This window comes from Macrotis lagotis, chromosome 1 (assembly GCF_037893015.1).
Source record: "Macrotis lagotis isolate mMagLag1 chromosome 1, bilby.v1.9.chrom.fasta, whole genome shotgun sequence".
Taxonomy (NCBI): Eukaryota; Metazoa; Chordata; class Mammalia; order Peramelemorphia; family Peramelidae; genus Macrotis; species Macrotis lagotis.
In genome coordinates, this window is record NC_133658.1 from 873,641,026 (window position 1) to 873,666,855 (window position 25,830).

A 25,830-nucleotide genomic window follows, 5' to 3' on the forward strand; every position below is an offset into this window, starting at 1 on the left:
CCGCGGGCCTCCCGCGGCCACACCCCGATGGCCGGGTGTCCAGGCCGCCAGCGGCCGGAGGGGAGGGGCCGGGGCCGCGTCCAGGCCGGACCGGGCCTCCCGGCTTCCTCTCGCGCACGTGGGGATTCCCAGCCTTCCTACTGGCCTGGGCTCCTCCTCCCCCCGCCTGAGAAGGCCGCCGCATAAATAGAGCTTCTGATTGGCCCGACGGCTTCGCGTGCCGTTCTGATTGGCCGGCGGAGTTCACGCCTTCTCCTCGCTCTTTTCGCACGCTCGAGGTCGGGCTGAACCAAAAGGACGGGTGGGGGGGTGCGCGCCAGGCTCTTGGGGTGGGGGTGGGGAGCTCTTTGGGGTGGGCCTCCCCGGAAACCACGAGGGGCTTGAGCAGGTGTTTCTGGTGTTCTTCTCCCCGCGGGGGCCAGAGAGCGAGGCGGGCCGGCGGGCTGGAAGGGAGGCCGGAGCCCGGGCCCCCCTCCCCCTCCCCGGTGGGGCGGCCTGGGCGGGGCCGCGCGGGGCCCTGGGCGCGGGGGCGTAGGGGCGCCTCGCTTCCGCCGCGCAGCCGCCGCCGGGCCCTGGAGATGCTGCCGCCGCCGCTGCCGCCGCTCCGCCGGGCCCTGCTCCGCCGCGCCTGGCGGCCCGGGTGAGTGGCGGGGCCCCCGGCCCGACCCCTGCCCTTTGGGCCGCAGGGCCCTCCGAGTTCGTCCGCGCCCGGCCCTCCCTCGGGACCTCGCCCTCGGCTTCCGAGCTGGAAAGCCTGACAGCCCCCAGATCCAGGGGGACGGGCCCTCCGGGAGTGGGGCGCAGCTCAGCCCGCACAGCCGGTGCGTTGCCCCCTGCCCGAGGGCGGGGGTCGCCCTGCGTAGGCTTAAAGCCTGCCCGCCGGTGTGATGGACTCACGGAGGTCTGGTTACCATCTGACCCTCCCCACGTGGGCGCTGTCGGTGTGCCCATTTTACAGATGAGACTATAAGGGCTGGCATTTTGGAGTCGAGGGAGAAACAGCGATCTGGATCGGGCTTGGTTCTGGGCAGAAAGGTCGCTTACCCTCGGAACTGTTAAGTCTTCATTTGACCCTTCAAATTTCCCAAAGGATGTCCCTGGGCCCAAATCAGACCCATCCTGCTAAGAGTGGCTTCAGACACATCAAACTCCCCTGCTTTGTCCTAAGGGCCCTCTGAATTCTGATATTCCATAGTAAAAATAATAACTGACGTTCGTCTAGTACTTCTTAGGTGTCTTGATGAGCACTTCACAAATATTCATTTGTATTTTAAAACCACCCTGATCAGTAGGTACTTTTATCCCCATTTTACAGTGGAGGGAATCGAGTCAGACAGAGGTTACTTACTTGCTTAGGGCCACAGAGCTGAATTTGGAGTCAGGAGGACGGAACCGCTCTCTCCTCCGGGGTCCACATTCCAAGGCTCCGTCTACCCTTTATCTCCCAATGAGACGTCCCCTCTTTCTGGTTCATTCAGTAGCTGAGATGAGAGTGCATCTCCCTTCTTGATGGAATAAGCCCTCTTAGCAAGGTACGCTCTGCTGTAAAGAATCTGAGGAAAGAGTCAAACCCAGGCTAGCATTCTGTTCCATCCCAGGAGTTGGGACACCTGTCTAGACTCATCTTCCCTATTGAGGAGAGGTGGGTTATCCTCTGCCTGAGCATTGGTCCCAGTATAGTATCCAGCCTAAGGTAAATCGGGAACCCCACTTTCCTCATCTCTAAAGTGAAGTGGTGGTGTCCGTACCCTGAGTGCTTGTTTAGATCTGACTCCACCTTGAATTAACTCATTTTTGTTGAAATGAGTGAAAGATGATACCTGTGAAAGTTAGAAGGTTCCCACACCTGTCTGCATTAGTTAATCTAGGTTTAAGCCTCTCAGCTAAGCCTGGACTTGGTGTTCCATCTAACTCTGCACTTTCCCCTCTTTCCCTCCCCGGCACTCCTATCTTCTTTCTCTTATCTCCCTGATAAGGCAGCTTTACTTTATTGGGGGCCCTAGATAACCAGCTAGGAAGTTTCTGAGAGTGACAGGTTGAATAGGATTGAAGCCAGATAAGAGTTGCCAGCAGTGCTACCTGCGGTGTTGTGGAGGGCTTGGAGCCTTCTCTCTGGAGCTCTTTCAGCAGAGGTGGGGTAACCAGTTAAGGGCTATGTTGCAGAGGACATTTTTGTTCAGTTATGGGTAGGATTAGATGAGCTTTGCTTGGAAAGCTTAGGATTCTGTGGTGAGCCTCCCCCTTCCCCACCTTGGGGGCTCAGTTGCATCTCTGACTTGTTCTTGACCTCAGCTTGGAAGATGGAGATGTTACTGTATTGGTTTCTCTTTTTGGTTCTCCAGTTACATTCACTATCTGCATCTCCATGGGCCAACCTTATGGGAACAATAATCATTACTGAATATCTTAGATGTCATAGACTGCCAGGCCTGGAAGGGACCTTAGATCTCAGGACAGTAGAGTGGGAAGGGGCTTAGAATATACTGTTACACATCAGATGTTAGGATTGAGAGGAACCCATAGCAATCTCAGAGTTGAAAAGTACTTCACTCTGTAGCTAATCCAGTCCATAATTGACCAGGAATCCCCACTAATTAGCTCGAAGGAACTGTGGGATAAAGAATGCAAGCTTAACTCTGGTCTCCCAGCCCTGCTGCCCTTCAAAGGCCTCACTGTCTTTTGATCTTTGGTGGGCACTGACTGCCAGATTACTCTTCTGAAGTTGGCAGCTACCATTGGCATCTTTCTTGCCCGGAGCTCTCTGAGGCCAGCATCTCACTGATAGGCCGTGTGTGTGGTGTGGTGTGGTGTGGTGTGGCCAGAGCATCCAGTCTGACCTTTGGACAGAGAAGGTGCTGGGACTTTGCCAATTGAGGCTGCTGATGGGGATTTCTCTAAGGTCCTTCTGATTCTGGAGCCTCTGCTTCTGTATTTGAGGAGGACTTCTGCTGGTAAATGGGAACTCCCAGGTGCACATTCCCCTACCTCAGAGAGATACCTTCTCCCCTAGTGCCTGTGCATCTCTGTATGACAGAAGTCCTTCATCTGGGAGACTGTGAAGGCTGGGATTTAAAAAAAGCTAAAAATAGAAAAAAATTGTCTTTGCCTAGCAGAAATTAACTACAGTCTCTGTCCTCCAGTTCTCTACCAGCAAATGTAGTTTTTGCATATATTCTGTGATTCCTGAACTAAGGTGATCCAAGAAATTAATAAGAAAATATTGTGATTAATTTTGAAATTATTAAGATTTGCCCATATTTCTGTAACATTTTATGGTTTGCAAGAGTACAGGCCCTAGAACAACTGAATGAATTGTGAATCATAGATTTAGAACTAGAAAAGAACTGAGAAAGAATTGATCCAACCCCATCATTTTATAGAAGAAACTGAGGCTAAAGTGGCAGTCTGCATTCACTCCCAGATCCTTGGACTCCAAAGTCAGCACCCTCTGTCTGCAGAGGAAGAAACAGGCTTGGAGGGAGTGGAGACTTGTCTGGTGTGTAGCCAAGAAGCAGCCAAGCTTGAGTTCAGACCCAGATCTCCTCAGTCCAGGTCTGAAAGCAGACTGTCTTGGGGATTGAAGGTCCCCCACTCATAGCTCTTACAGCTCAGATGAGTGCTTTGAGATTTCAGGCAGTCTCAGACTAAATGCAGACTCTAAGTTTGAGACTCTTGCAGCTCTATCTATCCAAGTTGGGGCTGAGTAGTGGTTGGTTTATGTTGGCGGCTCTCAATGTGGGTGCTCCTTTCTTAGTATACCCCATGGATTAGAATCATCTTCAGGAAGTGTGCCTAGCCTTCTCCTGGTCCCTGTCTTAGGATCCTGCAGGTGTGTGCTAAGACTCCTGCCAGATGGCTGGAAGGACCCCCCAGCCCCTCTGAGCAGGTTTTTCTCCCTGCTTCCCTTCCTTTCTTTGAACTCTCTTACTGGCCCATTTCTTAGGTTATTAAGACCCTCTCTCTTATCCTATTGCCATAATACTGAGCTGGCCTTTTTCAGTTAATCAGTAAATGTCCTCTCCAACTTTTGGACATGGTCTGGTACCCATCAAAGCCCAAAATTGACCCAGGCCTTGTCTTATTCCTTGTAAATCTCTGCATTTGTGGGGCTTCTTATCTGTAAAATGGGGATATTTATAGATCCTCCCTTCCAGGGTTTTTGGAAGGATCACATGAGACAAATGCTTGTGAAATTCTTTGCAAACCTTAAAGTACCATAAGAATGAACCATGATGACTGTTTTTGTTATTATGGGTTTGTGATCTTGAACAAACTGCCTCTCCCCTCTGGGCCTTAGATTTCTTTCCCTTTAAATGTCTTTGACTATATGCTAAGGAACACTGAACTGGGTGCTGGCGATCCCTGGGGCTAGACTCTGCAGCCTGTTCTCTGTGGCTTCGGGGGCTCTCTGAGCCTTAAAGGCCTGTCTGTAAAACGAAGGGGGCCCCTTTTCCTTCTAATAGACTAGTCTAAGGACTGTGTTGTAAAAACCCTTCCTGCTGGCTCAGGTTTTCTTTTGAGTGGAAGGAGCCCCACCACAGAGGAAAGAACCACCACCCCAATCCTTTCCAAACATCTTGGGAAACCAGTCCTAGTCCTTCCTCCGCTGATTGGTACTACTCTACTGGCCCTGGGGCAGGGTGCGGCGTTGGGGCTTCTGTGGTTGAGACTCTTGTGATTGGAATCTTTTAGATCTGTGACTGGAGTAACTAGTCCAGACTCAGGCAGGACTCTGTCTGCTTACGTTCCTCAAGTCCTTGTAACAGATGCCCTCCAGTTCTCCCCAAAGCCTCCCCTGTCAGCCAAGGGGCTGAGGCCCCTTCCTGCTCTTAAACCTATAATCACCACCAGTGCTTGACTCAAAGCCTACTTCTCTACTAAGCCTTCCAGGATTTACCCTTGCCCCCCTCCACCTGCAGCCTGCCTTAGGCCCCTCAGCATCTCTTTAGCTTCTAGATGAGTTAAACAGTTGCATCTCGTGTGCCACTCTGTTTCCCTTGATTCTTTTCTCACAGAGGTCTGACGTATGTTCTAAGGTCCCTTGGCACTTTGGTGTTCTCTGTTCTGTTGTATTCTTCCAAAATTATCAGACATTCCTGATTCCAAACAAAGCCTTGACCCCCCACCATTGAATACTGTACTCCCAGGCCTCTGGGTTCCTCTCTGTAGTGGAATAAATGCTCAAGCCACTTCTGTTAGGCCAGGAAGGTAGTCAGGAGGTAGAGGATTCCAGGAGTCTGGTTCCTGAGCCTCTCCTCTCCTTTACACCTAGATCATCATTTGCTCTCAGCTGAGACAGAGAAAGAGGAGAGACCTTAGAACAAAGAATGTCAAAGGTGGAAAACAGTGTATCGCCATGGAGAGGAGGTCAGAGTGTAAGGGAAGGGACACTTTTGGGGAGAGACCGTCAGAGCCGGGGAGAGGGGACCTCAAGAATAGACTCTCAGATCTGGGGCGAACTTGTCTTTTCCAGTTCTTTAACTTTACAGATGGGGAAGTTAAGACACACAGCAGTGAAATGATCTGTAGGATGTTGGACACCAGGCTCTTAGCATAATGAGGATCAAAACTCTAATTTCCTTCAGCTCTACTGCAGTTATAAGTCATTTAGAAAGGGTTTGGATAAGTGCCTGGGTGATGGCTCCAGACCAAGCACTGCAGGGAGAGAGGGCCCATGAGGGGATGCCAGTGGTGTGTTACTTCAGCTCTCTTAAATGGACCCTCGGTCTCCCTGTCAGACAGGGTCCTGCTGACCCAAAGCAGGGCTGTTGATGTGGCTTCTGTCCTTCTTTCTTAGGCTTCGATGGCAGCATGCTGCCTCAGTGAAGGTGGCCAATGAACCTGTGCTGGCATTCACCCCAGGGAGCCCTGAGCGAGCAGCCTTGCAGCAGGTATGTGGGGGGGAGGGCAAATATGAAAATAGAATGGAGCAAGAGAAATCCAGGTACTGCTTAAGTCACAACTGCCCTGTATTCCAAACGGGCAGCATGAGTCAGTAAAAAGAGGTCTGATTCTAGACTCACAAGGACTCGTAATGAGTCTTTTTCCCTAGTTGCCAAAGGGGCCTAATACTATGCTGGACATTTCTAGGATCTTCGAATCTGACCCCCCAGAGTGGTTAAATGACTTGTCCAGGATCACACAATTAGTAAGCAGCAGAGATGGAATTTGTACACAAATCGGCTGACTTCAAAACAAATACTCTTCCCTCTATAACCTACTGCTTTGCAAGACTATTGATTGACAAAGCATTTCCCATTCAGAATCAATAAACATGGAGGAAAATATAAATCAAACTCTCATTATTTTAAATGTGAAAGGATTAAAAAATTCTATAAAATGAAAAATGTGACAGAGTGGATAAGGAAGCCCTACAATTTATTGCTTAAAAGAAACACATTTTTTTCTCTTGGTTCTGCTTAATCTAGTCTTTATTATGTGTTTTTCCACTTTTTAATTGATATTTTATTTTTCTAGTTATGTTATGAAAGTTTTTCAACCTTCATCCATATGCTTATGCATATTTTTAAGTTGCATAATTTCCTCCCTCCCTCCCTTCTTTCTCATCCCCCCTCGCCTCAGTGGCAAATAGTCAGGTGAAATTTGTACATGCACATTTGTGTTAAACATGTTTATAGATTAGTCATTTTTGGTATGAAGAATTAGGATTAAGAGGAAAGAAAGAAAATCGTGAGATAGGAAAGAAATACATAAGAGAAATTTTTTGAAAAGTGAATGTAGTGTTCATTCAGATTCTGAAGGGATTTTTTGGTTTTGTTTTTCTTCCTCTGGATGGGGATAGCATTGTCCATAGCTGGTGTAATGGGGTTGTCCTAGATCTCTGAATTGCCGGGAGGAGCTGCATCCATCAAGATCAGACAATTCACAGTGTTCTTGTTAATGTGTACAGTGTTCTCCTGGTTCTGCTCCTTTTGCCCAGTATCAGTTCCTGCAGTTCATTCTATGCTTTTCTGGAGTCTGATCATTCATGATTTCTTATAGAACAATAGTATTCCATAACATTCATATACCATAACTTGTTCAACCGTTCCACAATTGATGGCAGCCCCTCAATTTCCAATCTGCCACTACAGAAGGAGCTGCTATGAGTATTTTGGAATATGTGGAACTTTTCCCAGTTTTTTATGATTTCTTCTGGACATAGGCCTAGTATTGCTGGATCAAAAGATATGATCAGTTTTATTGCTCTTTGGGCATAGTTCCAAATTGCTTTCCAGAATGATTGCATCAGTTCACAACTCTACCCACAATACATTTATGTTCCAGTCTTCCCACAGTTTCTCCAGTATTGATTATTTTCCCTTTTTTGTCATCTTAGCTAACCTGATAGGTATGGGGTGATACCTCTTAGTTGTTTTGATTTGCATTTCTCTAGTCAGTAATGATTTGGAACATTTTTTCATATGATTATATATAGGAAGAAATCATTATGATCAAATAGAATTTATACCAGGGGTCCAATGGTTGAACATTAGGAGAACAATTAGTGTGATTAATCATATTAAAATCAAAACATCCAAAAACTACATGATTATTTCATGCAGAAAAAGCCTTTGACAAAGTAGTTTTCTTTTGTGTTAAAAATTCTGCAGAAAATTGGCATCGATGGATTAAAAAAAAAAGTCATAAAAAACATTTATCCAAAACCAAAAATGAATATCATGTGCAATGGAGGATATGCTAGAACCTTTTCTAATTAAATATATGCATGAAGCAAAGGTGCCTACTCTCCCCACATTATCTAATTTAGTTGTGCAAATGTTATCATCAGCAATAAGACAAGAAAGGATGAGGAAAGGTAAAGAGAAAATAAATTTATCCTTGCTAATGATATGATGGTTTACTTGGGAAATTCTAGGGAATAATCAGAGATACTAATTGAGACAATTAATAGTTTCAGCAAGATAAACCCTCAAAAATTAATAGCATTTCTATATAATAATAGAACCCAAGATGCAAAAGAAGAGAAATCCCATTCTAATTACTCCAAAATACATAAAATATAGCTGGGGATCAACCTACAAAAGCACACAAAAGACTTGTTTAATTACAGAATATTTCTTTAAGAAATAAAGAACAATTTAAATAACTGTATAAAAAGTCAGTGTTTATGACTAGGCCATGTCAGTAAAATTAAAAAAAAAAGATAATAATTCCATGCTTTGGCATAAAGGATTCCTTCCTGGCAGGATGTAGAATTCCATTATTGACTTTTACTTTCTACAGTTGAACCTTCTCTGGATATCTCATTTATGTCTAAGGAAAGATTGTTGGGCCAGCCAGAGATGTCTGTGAAAACAATTCTTTATTGAATTTGGGTGCAGAGAATAATAGGTAAAACAATAGGTTCCAGTTCAGTGCAAAGAGGAAAGGGGGGAAAAAGGAATCCAATATACAATTCTGGCATATATACTAATAGAATATAACTCATGTAAGGGCAACCCTGTATTAATTAATTTTAGAATGCTACAAGATTAGGCCTAGTCTTATAACATTCCAAAATTAATTTGCACCTTTCATGTTATACCATTGAAAATACCAAGGCAATGCTTTATGGAACTTGGTAAAGTAATAACAAAATTAATTTGGAAAATAAAAGATGAAAATTCTAGAATATTAAGGGAAATTATGAAAAGAAAGGATAAAGGGGATAGCACTTATAGACCCTAAACTAGATTATAAAGCAGCATTCATCTAAACATCTGATATTGGCTAAAGAATAGAGTGCTTTGGATCAATGGGACAAACTTAACATGAGAGAATCAGAAACAGTGGAACTTACTAACCCAGTGATTGATAAAGTGGAAAACATAAGTTACCTAAGGAAAAAACTCCTTATTTGACAAAAAATAAAACAAAACAAAAAAAAAACTGCTGGGAACACTGGCAATCAGTCTGGCAGAAATTAGTCTAAGACCAACACTTCATACTGTACTTCATAATATATTTTAAATGATTATGTGACCTTAATAATCAGTCTAGGAAAAAAATTTAGAAGAAAAGCAAATCATATGCCCCCATAGCTGTGGAGAGTAGATATGTTCTCGTTTGTTTGTTTGTTTTTTGCAAGGCAATGGGGTTAAGAGTCTTGCCCGGGGTGGCTAGGTGGTACAGTGGATAAAGCACTGGCCTTGGAGTCAGGAGTACCTGGGTTCAAATCCGGTCTCAGACACTTAATAATTACCTAGCTGTGTGGCCTTGGGCAAGCCATTTAACCCCATTTGCCTTGCAAAAAAACCTAAAAAAAGAAAAAGAGTCTTGCCCAAGGTCACAATTATTAAGTGTCTGAATTCACATTTGAACTCAGGTCCTCCTGACTCCAGGGCTGGTGTTCTATCCATTGTGCCACCTAGCTGCTCCGGGAGATATCAAACAAAGGATAGAGGCAATTACTAAAGATAAAATAGATAACTTTGATTAAATGAAACTGAAAAGCTTTTTCACAGACATTGACGTATCTGTGCTAAGAAGGGAAGCAATTGAATGGGATGACTAATAGCCATTCCCTAATAGCTAAGTGGTCAAACATATGTACACACAGTTCTCAAAAGAACAACTTTGAAGTTGTTGACAACTATATGGAATTGCTCGTAATTAGAAAAATTCAGATCTAAAGAATTTTAAGGTTTACCTTATACTCTGTAATTTGGTACATATTACCAATAAGGAAAATTCCAATCAAAAGAACTTTAAGGTTTACCTTATATTCCCCTCATTGGCACATTATGACCAAAAATGGCCAACCATCAATGTTGAAAGGATTGTGGGAAGTTAGGACTAATATATTGTTGGTTGAGCTGTGAAATGGAGCAACTGTTTTGGAAAACAGTTTGGAATTATGCAAAAAAGTCATTAAAATATCCTGTTGAACCAGACTTCTATTATTTATATTTATTTTAGTACTTTTTGTGATATCTAAGAATTGAAATCAAAGTAAATGCCAATCAGCTGGAGAATGGTTAAACAGAGTATGATATATAATGGATATACAGAGCATATACAGATATAACAGAGTATGATATATAATGGATATTACGATGCCATAGAAATGATGAATATGAGGAATACAAGGAAATCTGGAAAGAACTGTATTGACTGATGAAGAGTGAAGGAAGCAGAGCCAAGAAAATGGTATACATAGTGACTTAATGTAAAAGGAAAGAAAAACCACACCAAAAACTCAAAAGTGAATGTAACAAAGTCATAAATTCACACAGGATTTGAGGGAAAAGAGATGGGAAAATGCCTCTGCCCTACCTCTTCAAAGAGGCAGGAGGTCCACGGGTGTCAACTTTGTACATATTTTTGGACATTTTCAATCTATTAAATAATTGTGCTAATTTTTCTGTGCTCTTAAAAAATACTATTTGTCATATGGGATGTTTCTCTGGGAAGGACAGGGTGAGGGATACATAGTGATTTAAGAAACTATCAATTAAAAACTCATAAATAAAATGACATTTTCCACTAAAAAAAGGGATTGACAAACATTTATTAGTCACTTGCTATGTGTTCCAGGTGATTCTCTAAGATTGTAAGTTGCAAAGTAGGTCTTGATGCACAGTGAGAGAGGCACAGCCCTTGTCTTCCAGCCCACAAGGACTTATATTCTCTGTGGGGAAAACAACAGAACATCTGGATGAGTGTTTGAAAAGCCTTACTGCACTCTAGAAAATGGGAGTCACAGGGAGAGGTTGCAGGTGTGAGGATTGGAGGGGTGGGCCCAAGGTGGAAAGAACACTGGATCTGTAATTGGGACCTGGGTTCATGCCCTGCTTTTGTTCCTTAGAACCTGTGTACCCTGGGAAAATCACTTTTCTTTTAGGAGCCTCTATTAACTCTTCTGTAAAAATGAGAAAGACTTTAGATGACTTCCAGCTCTAAAATCTGTGATTTTTCTCAACCCCTGCCATCATGGTAGTCCTGGGTTTTCCAGGTTAAAAACTGATCTGTTGGGGCAGCTAGGTGGCACATAGAGCACTGGCCTTAGTCAGAATGACCTAAGTTTAAATCCTGCCCCAGACACTTAATAATTACTTAGTTGTATGATCTTGGGTAAGTCACTTAACCCCATTGCCTTGCAAAAACAAACAGGAAAAAAAGAAATTGATCTGTCTCCTCCCTCTTTCACCAAAACAGTCCAAGAGCTCAGCATTCATTGGCTCTCAAGTTCCTGTCCAACTCTAAATCTGTGATCCTTATAAATAGAAACAAAAGAAAAAAGTCAGCAGAATTAACCACCCCAACAGTGATTGTATATGGGACATTCCCTGGTCTTCAAATGGGAAGGATATGAATTTTCTCTTCTATGGAATCAAGTTTTTGTTTTATGTCTCTGGTGCCCTAGCACAGTGTTGGGCCCATAGTGGAGACATTGTGGGCTGGCCCAGGACCCTGAAGGCCCAAGCTGCTTAAGATAATGGTTATCACAAGGGTGGCTAGGTGGCGCAGTGGATAAAGCACCGGCCTTGGAGTCAGGAGTACCTGAGTTCAAATCCGGTCTCAGACACTTAATAATTACCTAGCCATGTGGCCTTGGGCAAGCCACTTAACCCCATTTGCCTTCAAAAAAAAACCTAAAAAAAAAAGATAATGGTTATCACACAGGGACAGGGAAAGCAGATCACTTTTGTCTTTGTGTACCTGAGGGCTTGCACACAGTCTTCTGATTTCCAAGCTTTTGAAGCTCATTCCATATGTAAGTTGTGGATGACTGAACTGAAATCCTTGTAAGTGTAAAGAATGCTACATATATACCAGCTATTAATTTTAGCCCTTACAGGAGTAAGCCCCATTCTTCCTTTCCAGTAATTCCATTGTTGGGCATGGACTCCCAGGAAATCACCTGTAGCCCCTACCGTCTGGGAGGTTCCCAGTCTTCCCTCATATCTTAGGATCTGTAGTTTCCCCCCTTATAATAAGTTACTTTTTTGGTGAGAGGGTCCTTCGTATACTCAGTGGCTCTATGCTCTCATCTATTTAGGTATTCTCTTCAGTGATGCTGATTGTACCCCCCCCCCCACCCCGTGCCAGTTCAGCCTGTGAAACTTCTCAGTTCTCTCCTAAGTTCTTCACAGATCAGCCAGTGTTCTTGAAGGCTTGCTTCATTCTCTTATGTAGCCTAAATTTTTCTGACTTTTGTTCATGTAAGAATTGATCATTCTGCTTAGACCCATTGGAAGGAAAGTTTTGGGGGGCCTGAGGTTCCTGTCTTGACCCAATCCCTAGCTTTCCATGTGACCTCGGGCTCATCATTTCCCTTTTCTTGGGTTCAGCTTTCTCATTTGCAAAATGAAAAAGGTTGAAATAGTGTCTCAGGTCTCTTACAACTCTGACCTATGTTCTAAATTCTTCTTTCTCTCTCTCTTTTTTTTTTTTTGCAAGGCAAATGGGGTTAAGTGGCTTGCCCAAGGCCACAAAGCTAGGTAATTATTAAGTGTTTGAGACCAGATTTGAACTCAGGTACTCCTGAATCCAGAGCCAGTGCTCTATCCACTGCACCACCTAGCCGCCCCCATGTTCTAAGTTCTAAAGCCATTTAACCTTGGCATCCTACAGTCTAAGAGCCCTTTGCCCACCAATATTCTGTTTCACCTTCTATTATTGGGTGGTGCAGACGAAGGCTGTCTTTCTCAGTAAACTTTGATTCTTTGCAGTCAAAGCTGCTTTTGGTCCTACTGAAGGATGCTGCAGTTGAGTGCTTTCTATGTCTGTTGGGAGGGAATAGGAAGACCTGACGCTCAGCCTAGGAAGGGACAAGTTTCATTTATTAATACCTCTCTCCCTAGGCCTTGAAGGACCTGAAGGGTAAGACAGAAGCTATTCCATGTGTCATTGGGGATGAAGAGGTGTGGACCTCAAATGTGCAATACCAGGTGTCGGTGAGTGCTCATGGGCAGGGACTGAGCCTGGTACAGCCATGGTGCTATCCTCCTACATTTAGAATTTGGGCCCTGAGGGCTCCCTCTGAGGCAGGTCTCTCTGTGTCTGTGGAAAGACCTTCCCTTGGCCTTTGCCTGGGATTGGTGATTTTTGGTGGAGAGAGGATGCTGGTCTTGTGATGCTCATCTTGACTCTAATCTTCATTTTTCAAGCCTTGAATCACTTTAGGAAAGTGAGCCATTATCCTGAAGGGAGTGTGGCTTAGTGGAAAGCCCTGACTCTAAATCCTAGCTCAGCCAGATTCCAGGGTCCTCTCTGATCTTGGTTTATATGGAAGAGATCCTCAGCTATAGGAATGTGGAAGAGAAGCCCTGGGCTGGATGGGGAGGGTGGCTCTGGTCATCAGTCAGCACTTCAAGGCTTTCTCCATTCATTCACTGCTGATTGCCTAACTAATCGGGGTGCATCCTCTCCAGGAATGTCCTGGGAAAGCCTTGAAGTGCTGACTAAGGGCTAAGTCCTCTGAAGGAAAATACAAAGGGGAGTTAGTTCTCTGCCTCGAGGAGCTTACCTTCTAATAAGCCACAGTTATTTGTTAGGATCCATGCTGTGTTGGTTAGTGGAGGCAGCAATCAGTTTAGGAATTCACAGCCTGGTAGGGAGGGGGCTGGGAAATGTGTTGCATTGATATAGTATGTTTAAAAATACGAAAGGGAATCCAAGGAAATTTTCTGGGAAAGGTGGCCTTTGGGCTGGGGGAACCCTTAGAGAAAGTGAGATCCTAGGAAGGTCCTCATGAATGGGGCACTGGGGATGAGCATTAGGTGGAACCCACCATGCTTTCCCTGAGCCAAGGGAGGAACAAGATGAAAAGGGAGATTTGGGAGGTTGATAAGTGAGGTGGGGAGGGGGAAGGACTTGAAAGTGATGCGAAGTCTTTGTCATCTTGAGCAAACCCTCCTCAGCCCATCTCTCCCTGGAAGTTCAAGCTGGATGTAGGAGAAGGATGGTTCCCTCCAACTTCACACTCTGTGGCTTTGTCATTGATCTGATCCCTCCTTGCCCAGGGGATATCTGACTGGGGTCTTTCCCTCCAGTGTAGCCTTTGTCCCCAGATAAAGTTAGGAGAGACATCAGGAAGGAAGGGAACATCTGTGGTGGTGGTGGTGATAGTGATGGTGATGAAGATAGTAGAATTAAAAAAGTGAAATCCTCCTAACATTGGTGACCCAGTGGAGTGTTAGTGACTTAGCATGTTCTCTTTCTTTCTAGCCATTTAACCATGGACACAAGGTTGCCAAATATTGTTATGCTGACAAGGTGGGTATTTCTCCCTTAGTCTTTCCCTTTTCCTCTGTTCTTTCTCCTTTACTTCCTCCTCCCAAACCCTAAAATTTTTCGATGCTTACTCTGAGGAGTTGTTGGGGCTGAGATATGGACCATCCTTTCTATGTCCTTATCCTCTGGGATTCCTGGGGCAAAGGTAGCCCCAATGGTGTATGTGTGTGGGGGTTAGGGGATGGAGCCTCACCTGAGAAGGGAGCCCTCCTCCCTACCCCAGCTATATTCTCAAGGGGGCTTTTGGTACCCTCTTGGGGAGGGTATCAGGACTCCTGCCTCCAAGCTCAAGAATGTCACCCAGTCTCCTTTGTCCTTTACAGGCCCTACTCAACAAAGCTATTGAAGCTGCCCTGGCTGCCCGGAAGGAGTGGGACCTGAGACCTATCTCAGATCGGGCCCAGATCTTTCTGAAAGCTGCAGACATGCTGAGTGGCCCCCGAAGGGCAGAGATCCTTGCCAAGACCATGGTTGGGCAGGTGAGAAATGGGCATTTAGATTGTGGAACATAGTCACTGGTACATGTGCCCCCTGATCCTAGGTCACAAGGATAGGTTACTCTGGTTCAAGGAAAGAGAGAGAATACTTTTTCTTTCTCTCTTACAATTTCTTTTTATTTAAATTTTTAAAAATTTATTTAAGGCGATGGGGTTAAGTGGCTTGCCCAAGGTCACACAGCTAGACAATTATTAAGTGTCTGAGGTCAGATTTGAACTCAGGTCCTTCTGACTACAGGGCCAGTGCTTTATTCACTGCTCCACCTAGCTCCTCCTCTCTTACGATTTCTATTGGAATCTTTTGTTTTTTAATCTCACCTTTACTTCTTAACTTACCTCTGTTCTTCTCTCCTTTGTCTAATGAATCATTTTTGTAGCAAAGAAAGGGGGGCAAAAAGACTCATTAGCCAAGTCTGGCCACACATTCAAGGTAACACACTCATCGTCCTCCACCTCCATCAAGAAGAGATTGAATGGGGTTTTCTCATTGATTCTCTGGGGCCAAGCTCGAAGAGGCAGATGCTTGTGGCCAGCCTTTGAACTTCACTTTATACCCTTGCCTGGTCATGGCTCCCTCTGCTTGAGCCTCTGCACAGCAGGAAGATTAGATCTGGTTCTGAGGTGGGCCACCCAGAAGTCCTTACACCAGAGGTGCACAGCTTCTTGAACTCTCCATTTAGACAGCTCAGAACCTTGGAGAGATGACAAAATCCAACTTCTGACTCTTATTAGCTGAGTGACCCTTGTCAGGTCATTTTGCTTCTCTTATGCCTTAGGTTCCTCAACTGTAAAATGGGAATAATAATAATGATAATGATAATAATAATAATAATAATAATAATAATAATGTCTCCTTCCCAGGTTGTTATGAAGATCAAATGGGATAAATGTTTAGCACACTACCTAGTTCCTGATAGGTTCCTCCCCTTCAGGTGATGACTTTTAAGCCCCCAGCTATAGAAATCTTTCTTATGGACTATTTACTTGACTGCTGCCTTGAGCATTTCCCTGCTTGTGATTTTAACTGTGGGGTCCTCCGGAATCTGCCTGAAGAGGATGGCAGTGGTGGCCCCATTTGTGGGATCAGCCTTCTCATCGACAAGACAATTTTAAAAAACGTGACCTCTTATGGTTTTATATAATGTGTTGTTCCATCCTGTCAGGCACCCCTTCTAATTCCATTCACCCAAACTGACCAGCCTCAGGAATGTGTGACCTCCTCTGCTGTGTCCCTCTCTACAGACTCCAGGCACTTTTGGGGACCAGATATGACTGGCTTAATTCCCCTACCCTATCTCTTCTTTCCAATCTTGGGGCCATGGCCCTCAGACTAGTATTCTCCTGGCTCTATCTGTGGGGATCTCCTCCTTTTTCTACATCCTTTTTTCCCTTCTTTGTTTCTTATATCAGTCACAGTCTATGTTTAGCCATTTATTTCATTCTCTGGGTTTCATCACTCCTGACTCTGCTGTTTGCTAGTTAGTCTATGGAAGATGAACCAGATGATGGGATGTGGGCACTGGGGGACCCTGAGTAAGGTATGGGCCTGGCTTTCCTCATCTGTCAAATGGGATCATGCTGGCACAAATGCTTGGCCTCATCAAGGTAGATGATATGATTTCATAGAAGGGATAGATAGTAGAATATAATACTATTTAAAATAAGGTAGACATTCCTGGAAGAGAGGGAGGGAGTATTGTAATGCTCTTGTGAGTTAGAAGGAAGAAATGATCTGCTTCTAGTCATTAAACTAATAATTACAGGGGTTCAGATTTGAATTGAGGGTTGTTGGCTTATTTTTTGAGTGCTCCCTGATTATTATGCCACAGATCTCATGAGATCATAAGCTTGGAGCTAGAAAGAAAACTTAAAGGCCATGAAATGCCAGTCCCTCATTTTACAGATGAGGAAACTGAGTCCCAAAGAGATAAATGATTTGCTGAAGGCTGTGCAGGTTTTGTGTCTGAGGTGGAGTTCAAACTTGGATCCTCTGGCCATGTATGCAAATTCCTTTGTAACTTGAGAGTATTATGTGTCAGCTGATTGTAGTAAAGCATATTTACTAATATCTAGACTATCTAAATTGAGTAACATGCTCAGGACTGAGCAGACAGTATGTACTTAATAAATATTTGTCACCTTGTATTGTTCTTATTTCTTTCAGGGCAAAACTGTGATCCAGGCTGAGATTGATGCTGCTGCTGAACTCATTGACTTCTTCAGATTCAATGCCAAGTTTGCCATGGAGCTGGAGGGTGAAGAGCTCATCAGCATCCCTCCCAGCAGCAACAGAGTGGTCTACCGAGGCCTGGAGGTAGGTAGCAATGAGCTGGGGGGGATCTGGGCTTCCAGGGAGGCTCTGGCCTTCCCCTGCAGGGTCCTGATCTCTCCGCCTCCTCTCGCACAGGGCTTTGTGGCAGCTGTCTCCCCCTTTAACTTCACAGCGATTGGAGGCAACCTGGCAGGGGCTCCAGCCTTGATGGTGAGTGCTGCTTGGGCCAGGCTGGAGGGGGTGCTCCCTTTGGGCAGCTCCAGGGCAGGCCTCCTCATATCCTTTCTGGGGGATTAGGTGAGGGCAGCAACCTTTCTGATTGTTTTCAACAAGCATTTCTTGAACCAAGGTCATATGTCAGGCATCAGACTGAGGGCCAGTCTCTGCCCTTGGAAGGCTCCCAGTCTTAGTGGGGGAAACCATATAGAAAGAATGGCGTTCTGAGACCAGCAGCTGGTTGGTCCAGTGGATAGAACACTGGCCCTGGAGGCTAGAAGGTTTCAGACACTGCTAATTGACCCTTGGCAAATCTCTTCCTGCTGCCTGCCTCAGTTTCCTCATCTGGTCAGATGAGACAATAACAGTACCTACCTCAGAAGGTTGTGGTGAGGAGTCAGATTTTTAGAAAGCACTTCTTCCCCACCCCTCCAAACGGAACAGAACCATGATCCTGTTCTCTAGGAGCTGATATACTGATGAGAGAAGCAGCATCCAGGGGGGGAGGACAGGGTCACAGAGCTGGAGGGACCTGAGAGGTGGCACGACCCTTCATCATACAGCAGAAGATGAGGAGTCCTTCGGGGGAGGGGTGTACACCCAGAAAATCCTGAGCGAGGTCCTTGCAGGGAGGGGCAGGGGTCAGAGGCCTGGTGAAGGCCAATGACATTCTGGGTGGTGTCATCATCTTTATTATCATTATTATCACAACCATCATAACAATTATAATAAAAGCTAATGTTTACATGGCACTTTCTGTCTCCTGGGTGCTGGGCTAGGCCTTATACAAACGTCATCTGGTATTATTCCCATTTTACAGATGAGGAAACTGAGGCAGGAAGCAAGTTAAGGGTCACATAGCTAGTAGGTGTTTGACTCCAGGCCCAGGACTCTTCCAGCTAGGCATCAGCTAGGTGGCAGAAGTAGAGGAGCATGGAAGACCTAACTTTCCAGCCTTCCACATGCTCCTTCCTGATCCAGGGCAACGTTGTGATGTGGAAGCCCAGTGACACGGCTATGCTGGCCAACTATGCTGTGTATAAAGTCCTCCGAGAGGCCGGTCTTCCCCCCAACATCATCCAGTTTGTCCCGGCCGATGGGCCCATCTTTGGAGACACGGTTACCAGCTCTGAGCACTTCTGCGGACTCAATTTCACTGGCAGTGTGCCGTAAGAATGAAGGGGTCAGGGAGGAGTGGGCCTGGGGGAGGTGGCTGACCAGGAAAATCTGTAAGATGACCCTGGATGTTGGCCAGAGGGGAGGGACAGGCCATGGTGCTCCACCCTGGCTAAGCAGCGTCCAGAGCCCCAGGTCTCAGCCATCTGAAGAGTGTCCAGAGCAGGGTGGTCAGAACCCACCTAATGAGGAGCAGGGTTGGGGGAGCAACCCAAGACTGTCTATGGTGGAAAGGAGATAGCTTTGTCCTGTTTGATCCCTGAGAGCCAGGACTTGTGGGAGCAGATGGGAGACAGGGTCTTCTCTTAGGAACTACGCCCTAACTAGTACTTCTGAAAGTGATACAGTAGTGAGCTTCCCGTCTGTGCATATTCAGGCAGAGGTTGGAGGTGACTCCTGTTTGAGGAGGGGTCAGACTGTAATGACCCCAAGTCCTGTTTCTCTGGTTCTCCTTTGCCTGAACCTGGTTCTTAGTGTTAGGTTGCCCCACTCATCTTGCCTGCACTCTTCATTTGGACTCTGCCTACTCTCCACTCTTGGATTCTGAGTCTACTGGAGCCTTTCAGCTGTTTTTTGCTCCCCTCTCCCCTACCTGCGGAGAGGGGGGGTCAGTATGGTCAGTTCTGGGAGGTTTGCCCAGGTTCTCCCCTTGTTGAGGGGTGCCCCCTTTCCTCTGACCTTTCAGATTTCTTTGCTGGGAGCTAGGAAATGTAATTGCTATCTTCATTTTGCAAATGAAGACACCAAGGCTCTGCAGTGTGACCTGAAGCTCTTGGGGCTCCATAGCAAGTGTGCCTCGGTTCAGGGCCCCCGACTCCCCATTATTCTTTTTTTTCTTACTATTCTCTTTGTGACCCCTTGGACCTCTGTCCATGGGGTTTTCTTGGTAAAGATACTGGAGGGATTTGCTGTTTCTTCTCTAGGGCAAGCAGAGGTGAAATAACTTACTCAAGGTCACATAGCCAGGAAGTCTGAGGCTGGATTTGAATTTGGGTGTTCTGACCCCAAGTCCAGTACTCTATTCACCGTGCCCCTTGACTTCCCTTTTTCTGCTATCCCTTGAAGCCTCCTGTTTCCATCCTGGCCTTGCCCCTTTGGGGGGCTTGTTTAGAAGTGGGGAGCCTTCCTTCCTTTGTGTTCTTTTCAAAGACAGCTAATGGGCAGGGAGGACTAAGACTTGAAATTAGGGACCCGAGTTCAAGGATCAGTCATGCCACAAAATACCTGTGTGGCCAGGGGCAAGCCTACCCCCTGAGCCTCAGCCACTGGATAGTTCCAGAGGCTCCGATTTAGTGATCTTCAAGATGCTTCCCCTCAAGATGCTCTAACTTGGTCTATTCTAAGGCCCCTTTCTAATCTGACCTTCTTTGTTCTAAGACCCCCTGGGAGCTTTGACATTCTGGGAATCTGCTTCAGAAGCCTGCTGGTCCCTGGCACACCCGGGAGGATGAGCTGTGCTCCCACAGGCAGAACTGCTGAAGAGAGTTGTTTTCCAAAAGTTCTCCCTGAGCAGAGCTTCTCTCCCCACAGGCACCAACCTATTAAAGAGAGGAGTGGGCAAGGCTGGCTTCTGCCATGCTTTGATGAGTGTCGGGGCTGCAAGGGAGGAAAGCCATAAATTAGTATTAGGCACTGTGTCGCCTGTGAGGAGGAGATTAGCATTTTTATTGTTTGGTGCCACTAGGGTTGGTCACACTGTGAGCCCAGGGGAGGAGGAGCTAGAGACCTAGAGGATGGAGTGCGGGGGACCTAGGACTCTGTTTCAGGCCTCTGGAGGCCCCCAGAAGTCTGGGCTGTTCCTCCCTAGCCGGGGCCTCAGCCCTCTTCTTTGAGGAGTTTCCTGCCTCTGGTGCCATTGTGAGCAAGGGGCCAGGACAGCTGTGATGTCGTTCAATTTTTCCCCAAAATGGCAATGACTCTTTGCTGCCCTTCCCCTTGGTACCCACCTTTGTCTGTTACAGGACATTTAAACGTCTATGGAAGCAGGTGGCAGACAACTTGGATCGTTATCGCACCTTCCCACGTTTGGCAGGAGGTAAGGCTGCCCCCACCTTGGAATCCCTCAGGCTCTGACATCTTGTGTTCTAAGACCCCTCCCAGCCCTGACATGTTGTGCTCTAAGGCCTCTGTCACCTCTTCTCTCGTTATGATGACTGTGTGCGTTTCTTTAATACTGTGAGCTTTGCAGAGTGTTTCCCACACAGCCCATAGTTGTTGGGAGCACAAGTAGTTGTATCTTCATTTCACAGTTGAGGAAATGCAAGCCCAGAGGGGAGGTGGTTGTCTAGGGTTGCACAGCTCATTAGTGTTGGAGGGAGTTGAACACAGGTCTCCCTGACTGCTGACTCTGCAGTGCTCTGTCCATGAACCTCCTTTTGCTCCAGCAGTCTTTGTTCTCTGAGGTCTCTTGTGGCTTTGAGACCCTAAACTCACTGGAGACTATCTGGTTTTCCATTCACTGGTGATCCATGTGGAGAGGATTTCTTCAGACAGCAGGCCCAGAGGCCCCATGACAGGGGATCTGGGGCCTAGGCCAAAGCATCAGATTCCAGCTCCCCTCACACTTTGGGGCCTCAGTTTTCTTGCCTGAAAATGAAGGGACTGGATTTGATGCTGCCAAATCCAAGGTCACTTCTCACCCTGAAGTCCCCTGTCCTTTCTTAATCCAGCAGGACTTTGATATCCCACTGTGGCAGTAGGGACCTGGAGCTGGCCCTGTGGTGGGGGCTTCCGGACCCTCTCCTCATCTTTTCTTTCCCTTTTCTCTTTTCCAGAATGCGGTGGGAAGAACTTCCATTTCATCCACAGCTCAGCGGATGTGGCCAGTGTGGTGAGTGGGACGCTGCGCTCTGCCTTTGAGTATGGTGGTCAGAAGTGTTCAGCGTGCTCACGCCTCTATGTTCCAGACTCACTTTGGCCCAAAATCAAGGAGCAGCTTCTGGAGGAGCACAGCCGCATCCGAGTGGGAGATGTGAGGGACTCTTCTGTCCGTGGCCTCCTGGGGATATGGCTTTTATGGGTCTGGTAGTGACAGGTTGCACTTGGGGCTGTTAGCTCTGGGCCAGACCCTGGTTCTACCCCTTCCCCTGAGTCTCCTTGGCAGTCCCTTCTTTACCTCTGTGGGCTCTGATTTCCTTACCTAGAAAACGAGCCAGTTAGACTAGATGGCCCGCTGACTAGAGACTCTCAGAGGAGCTCAGGCCCAGCTGTGCTTGGTCTCCAAGAATTGGTTCAGGTGAATTTGGAGAGTCTCATCCCCAGCCCAGGCCACCACAGCAAGACGGAGGAAGAGTGGTGTCACAGCGTAGCTCTGTAGATGGACCAGCCACACCAGAGAGAATGGCCCCTAGAAACAATGGGCTGTTCTTTCCTCATCCTCCCGAGGGAGGAATGCAATGAGTTTAGCCTGGTTTTTTCATAAGTGATAACTGAAGCTCTTAACTTGAGAAGGGCCTCTTCCCTAGCTCGGGCTCGACTTATGTCCACTCCTTGTCTGGGGCTGGTTTTCCCCAAGGCTCCGGGTGCCTGTGGCGTTTCCTAAGTACCAGAGAGGACCTAGGCTGGGAGGGCTTCTCTTGACCTTGGACCCACCAGTGACTTGGCTTTGCTGCTTTTTTCCCTTTGCCCCACCTCTAGCCTGTAGAAGATTTTGGAACATTCTTCTCTGCTGTCATTGATGCCAAGGTAAGAAGCCTTGCTTTCAAATCTGACTGCCTAGACACACCCAGGGCCAGCTCAGGGCTTTGTGGAGAGGTGTCTTTGCCTTGGAGGGTAGGGGCAGACCCACTCTTCCCTGGGGTAGCCAGATGGCCCTGTCCTCAGGAACCCTTAATCTGAAGGGGTTGAAAGACACCCCTTGAACTGAAGAACAAAAAGGCATTTTTTTAAAAAAAATTATTTTTATTAAAGATATTTTTTGAGTTTTACAATTTTCCCCCCAATCTTACTCCCCCCCCCCCACGGAAAGCAATCTGTTAGTCTTTATACTTTGTTTCCATGTTGTACATTGATACAAATTGAGTGTGATGAGAGAGAAATCACATCCTTAAAGAAGAGACAAGAAGTCTAAGAGGTAACAAGATCAGACAATAAGATATCTGTTTTTTTCTAAGTTAAAGGGAATAGTCCTTGAACTTTGTTCAAACTCCACAGCTCCTTATCTTGATACAGATGGCATTCTCCTTTGCAGACAGCCCAAAATTGTTCCAGATTGTTGCAGTGATGGAATGAACAAGTCCATCAAGGTTGATCATCACCCCCATGTTGCTGTTAGGGTGTACAGTGTTCTTCTGGTTCAGCTAATCTCAGCATCAGTTCATGCAAATCCCTCCAGGCTTCCCTGAATTCCCATCCCTCCTGGTTTCTAATAGAACAATAGTGTCCCATCACCAGTTTATTAAGTCATTCCCCAATTGATGGACATCCATTCAATTTCTAATTTGCCACCACAAACAGGGCTGCTATACAAAAAGCCATTTTTGTGTCACTTGGGTACAAGTAGAAAATGTGAGGCAGCCCTGCTCTTGAGGAGCCCACTGTCTTCACTGGAAGAGACACCACAGCTTCAGGATGATCTTGGACTAGACCTGAGGGGCCTCAGATATTAGCAGACTTCCTGGTCAAGGCCAAGGGCCTCGGGGTGTGTGGCAGGCAGTTCCTGGGGGTCTGAAGGATTTGTATGGCAGAATGGATAGCAAGAGACTCCTGGGCTTCCCTCTCCCTGGAAGGCTTGTGATGTGTAAACAGGCGTGTCATTCTTCCAGCCTTGGGGAGGTTTGTGGGTCCAGGTTTGAAGGAGCAAGGAAGAAGTGAGCCAGATGCATAACTAGGCCTCACCTTCCTTCTCAGTTGGGAAAAAGAGGAAGGCCCTTCAAATGCCTGGCCCACAGAATTGCTGGTCACCCATTCTTGCCACAAGCATTTATAGAGTACTTTCTGTATGGCAGGTTCACTGCAAGCCAATGGGGAAGGAGTCCTGACTTTGACCAGCATGGGGAAGAGCTTAGGGTCTCTGAGGGTCTCTGAGAGCCTCTGCCCTGAACGCTGCAGCTGGGGCCAGAGGGTCTGACTGGGAGGGCAGCCTTCCAGCTCCGTTATCTCTGTCCTTTCTTGTCTTTCCAGTCTTTTGGGCGCATTAAGAAATGGCTGGAGCATGCTCGGTCCTCACCCAACCTCAGCATCCTGGCTGGGGGCCAGTGTGATGACTCTGTGGGCTACTTCGTCCAGCCCTGCATTGTGGAGAGCAAGGACCCACGAGACCCCATCATGAAGGAGGTGGGTTTGGATGGGCCTGGGTGTGGGGGTGGACAGGTAGCAGCGGCTCATATCTGAAGCTGGGACCCTCAAGAGGCAGTGGAGTCAGAGGATTTAGAACTGGAGGGACCTCAGAGTGTCTGTTGTGACCCCAGCATTTGTTTTTCATTTTTACATCTTCCTTAGTAGAGCAGTGAAATCAGCCAAGCAGTCCATAGCTGCCAATGGGGATTGTCCATGCACAATCCTGCGTTTCAGCTCTGCTCATGGGCCAGACTGGGTCATGACCAATTGCAGGGAAGGGAGCAGCCCCTCAGGGAGGAGCATGGCTGGCTAAACAGCATAGAAGGAAACCCAGAGAGGATCTGGTCCAATGCCCCCATTTTTCCAGTGGGGGATGGACCCAGAAGAGTTCTGTGCCTCAAGTGACCCAAGGCCGCAGCTCTAGGAAGTGACCGAGCCACATACAGGGCTATCGCTGTCGCTGCTGCTCCAAGGTCCCAGAGGAGTTAGTAGCTGCCTGGCTCTATGGAGTGATCATTTCTCAGGACCCCATCACCTTTCAGGTGTGGGTGGGAGGGAGAAAGGGAAAGAACAGTTTTGTCCAGCAAGCATTTACCCTACCTAGGTATATACTTACCTAGGCACCAGAGTCTAGTTGGGAGGCAGGACTCCTAGAATTAAAAATGCCACTTCTGGAACACAGCATCAGAGCTGGGAGGGTCCTTAAGAACACATGCTGTCAGGGCTGGGAGGGTCCTTAGAACACAATGTCAGAGCTGGGTGTGTGGGGTAGACTTTGGTTCAGTCTCTTTTTTTAGGTAGAAGTGAAGACTAGAAAAGGGAAAAAGACTTTCCCAAAGTCTCTCTGCCACCTGATGTGCAGACTGAACTATGATGGGATAAAAAGTTTAGTTGACTCTGCTCCTTAGCCTTTGGCTATGGGAGGTTGAGGAAGAGATGAATGATGGACATGTAGAACCATTGCCAGATGGGTGGGGTGGGGAGCATACCAGGGTGACCTGAGTGGGACTCAACAGGGATTAAGGAAAGAGTTGGGGGCCATTCCTGTGGGCCGGGCAGGGCAGGGCAGGTCCTTGCCTGTCCCTGGTTCCCTCCGAGTTGGAGGGGTTCACACCCCATCTCCCCCTCTCCTGGGGTTCCATCTGCCCTGACCCTGACGGCCCCTCCATTTGCAGGAGATCTTTGGCCCCGTCCTGACCGTCTTTGTATACCCGGAAGGCCAGTACAAGGAGACTCTGCAGCTGGTGGACAGCACCTCCCCCTATGGCCTCACGGGGGCAGTGTTTGCTCAGGATAAGTGAGTGGGCCTTGGGTCGGGCTCGGGCCTTGCTGCAGGACCAGGCTTGGCCCCCTCCATGGGGAGCCCCTTTTCCAGATGGGCCTTCCTCCAGCCATCTCTCCTCTTGTGAGACTGAGTGTTGTCTCTGCACACTCCCAGCCCTATCTTTAGAAGCCAGGAGAGACCTGAGGACAGGGCTTGGTGGGCATTAGAACAGGGACTCCCTGGAGACCTTTAGGACCAGCTGGTCCTCCCCTGGCCCCCCAGACATTTGGCTCCTTGGCCACAGGAACAGCTACTCAGTGTTCTCTCGCCAAGGAGGTGGGGTGAGTGGGGAGAGGTAGTCTGGGAGTAGAAAGGAGACTCCAGGACTGGGGGTGGGGCTTGCCCCTGGATTTCTGTAATGAGTGGCTAGTTGTTTCACCTTGTCTCCTGTCGAAGGAGCTATTGTTGATGCCTGTTGCTCTGACCTCTTTTGATTGGCCAAAGGAAGGAAGCTTGGAGGTGGCTCCCTTGGGCCAGAGGACTGATCAGTGGGAACTCTTGGTTTGCTTCATCCCTGAGTGGTGGAAGGGGACACTTGGTTGGGCTGACTTTCCATTTTCCTTCTTTCTGCTTCCTGGAAGGAACGTCATTGATGAGGCCACAAAGATGCTAAGGAATGCAGCTGGCAACTTTTACATTAATGACAAGTCCACTGGCTCTGTGGTGGCTCAGCAGCCCTTTGGAGGCTCCCGTGCATCAGGTGAGCCCCTGTTAACAGGGAAGGAGAGGGCCTTAGAACCCAGAATCTTAGAGCTGGCCCTTTCTGATTCTGTCAGTTCCAAGACTCATGGGGTGCAACCTCATAATTCTATATATGAGGAAGTGGA

At 47.0% G+C, this 25,830-nt stretch overlaps 1 protein-coding gene across 1 annotated transcript in view; it reads left to right on the forward strand.

The window, feature by feature from the left end:
• Window positions 1-560: 560 nt before the first annotated feature.
• The window catches only part of ALDH4A1 (aldehyde dehydrogenase 4 family member A1), a 28,421-nt gene continuing 3,151 nt past the window's right edge, over window positions 561-25,830 (forward strand). Inside the window, exons 1-14 of the mRNA XM_074218276.1 lie at window positions 561-640; window positions 5,798-5,891; window positions 12,810-12,902; window positions 14,176-14,223; window positions 14,565-14,720; window positions 16,903-17,052; window positions 17,146-17,220; window positions 18,208-18,395; window positions 20,364-20,437; window positions 21,177-21,373; window positions 22,039-22,086; window positions 23,524-23,676; window positions 24,855-24,976; window positions 25,585-25,703. Coding sequence (XP_074074377.1) covers window positions 579-640; window positions 5,798-5,891; window positions 12,810-12,902; window positions 14,176-14,223; window positions 14,565-14,720; window positions 16,903-17,052; window positions 17,146-17,220; window positions 18,208-18,395; window positions 20,364-20,437; window positions 21,177-21,373; window positions 22,039-22,086; window positions 23,524-23,676; window positions 24,855-24,976; window positions 25,585-25,703 — 1,579 coding nt within the window. The 5' untranslated portion in view covers window positions 561-578. The remainder of the gene's footprint in view (window positions 641-5,797; window positions 5,892-12,809; window positions 12,903-14,175; window positions 14,224-14,564; window positions 14,721-16,902; window positions 17,053-17,145; window positions 17,221-18,207; window positions 18,396-20,363; window positions 20,438-21,176; window positions 21,374-22,038; window positions 22,087-23,523; window positions 23,677-24,854; window positions 24,977-25,584; window positions 25,704-25,830) is intronic.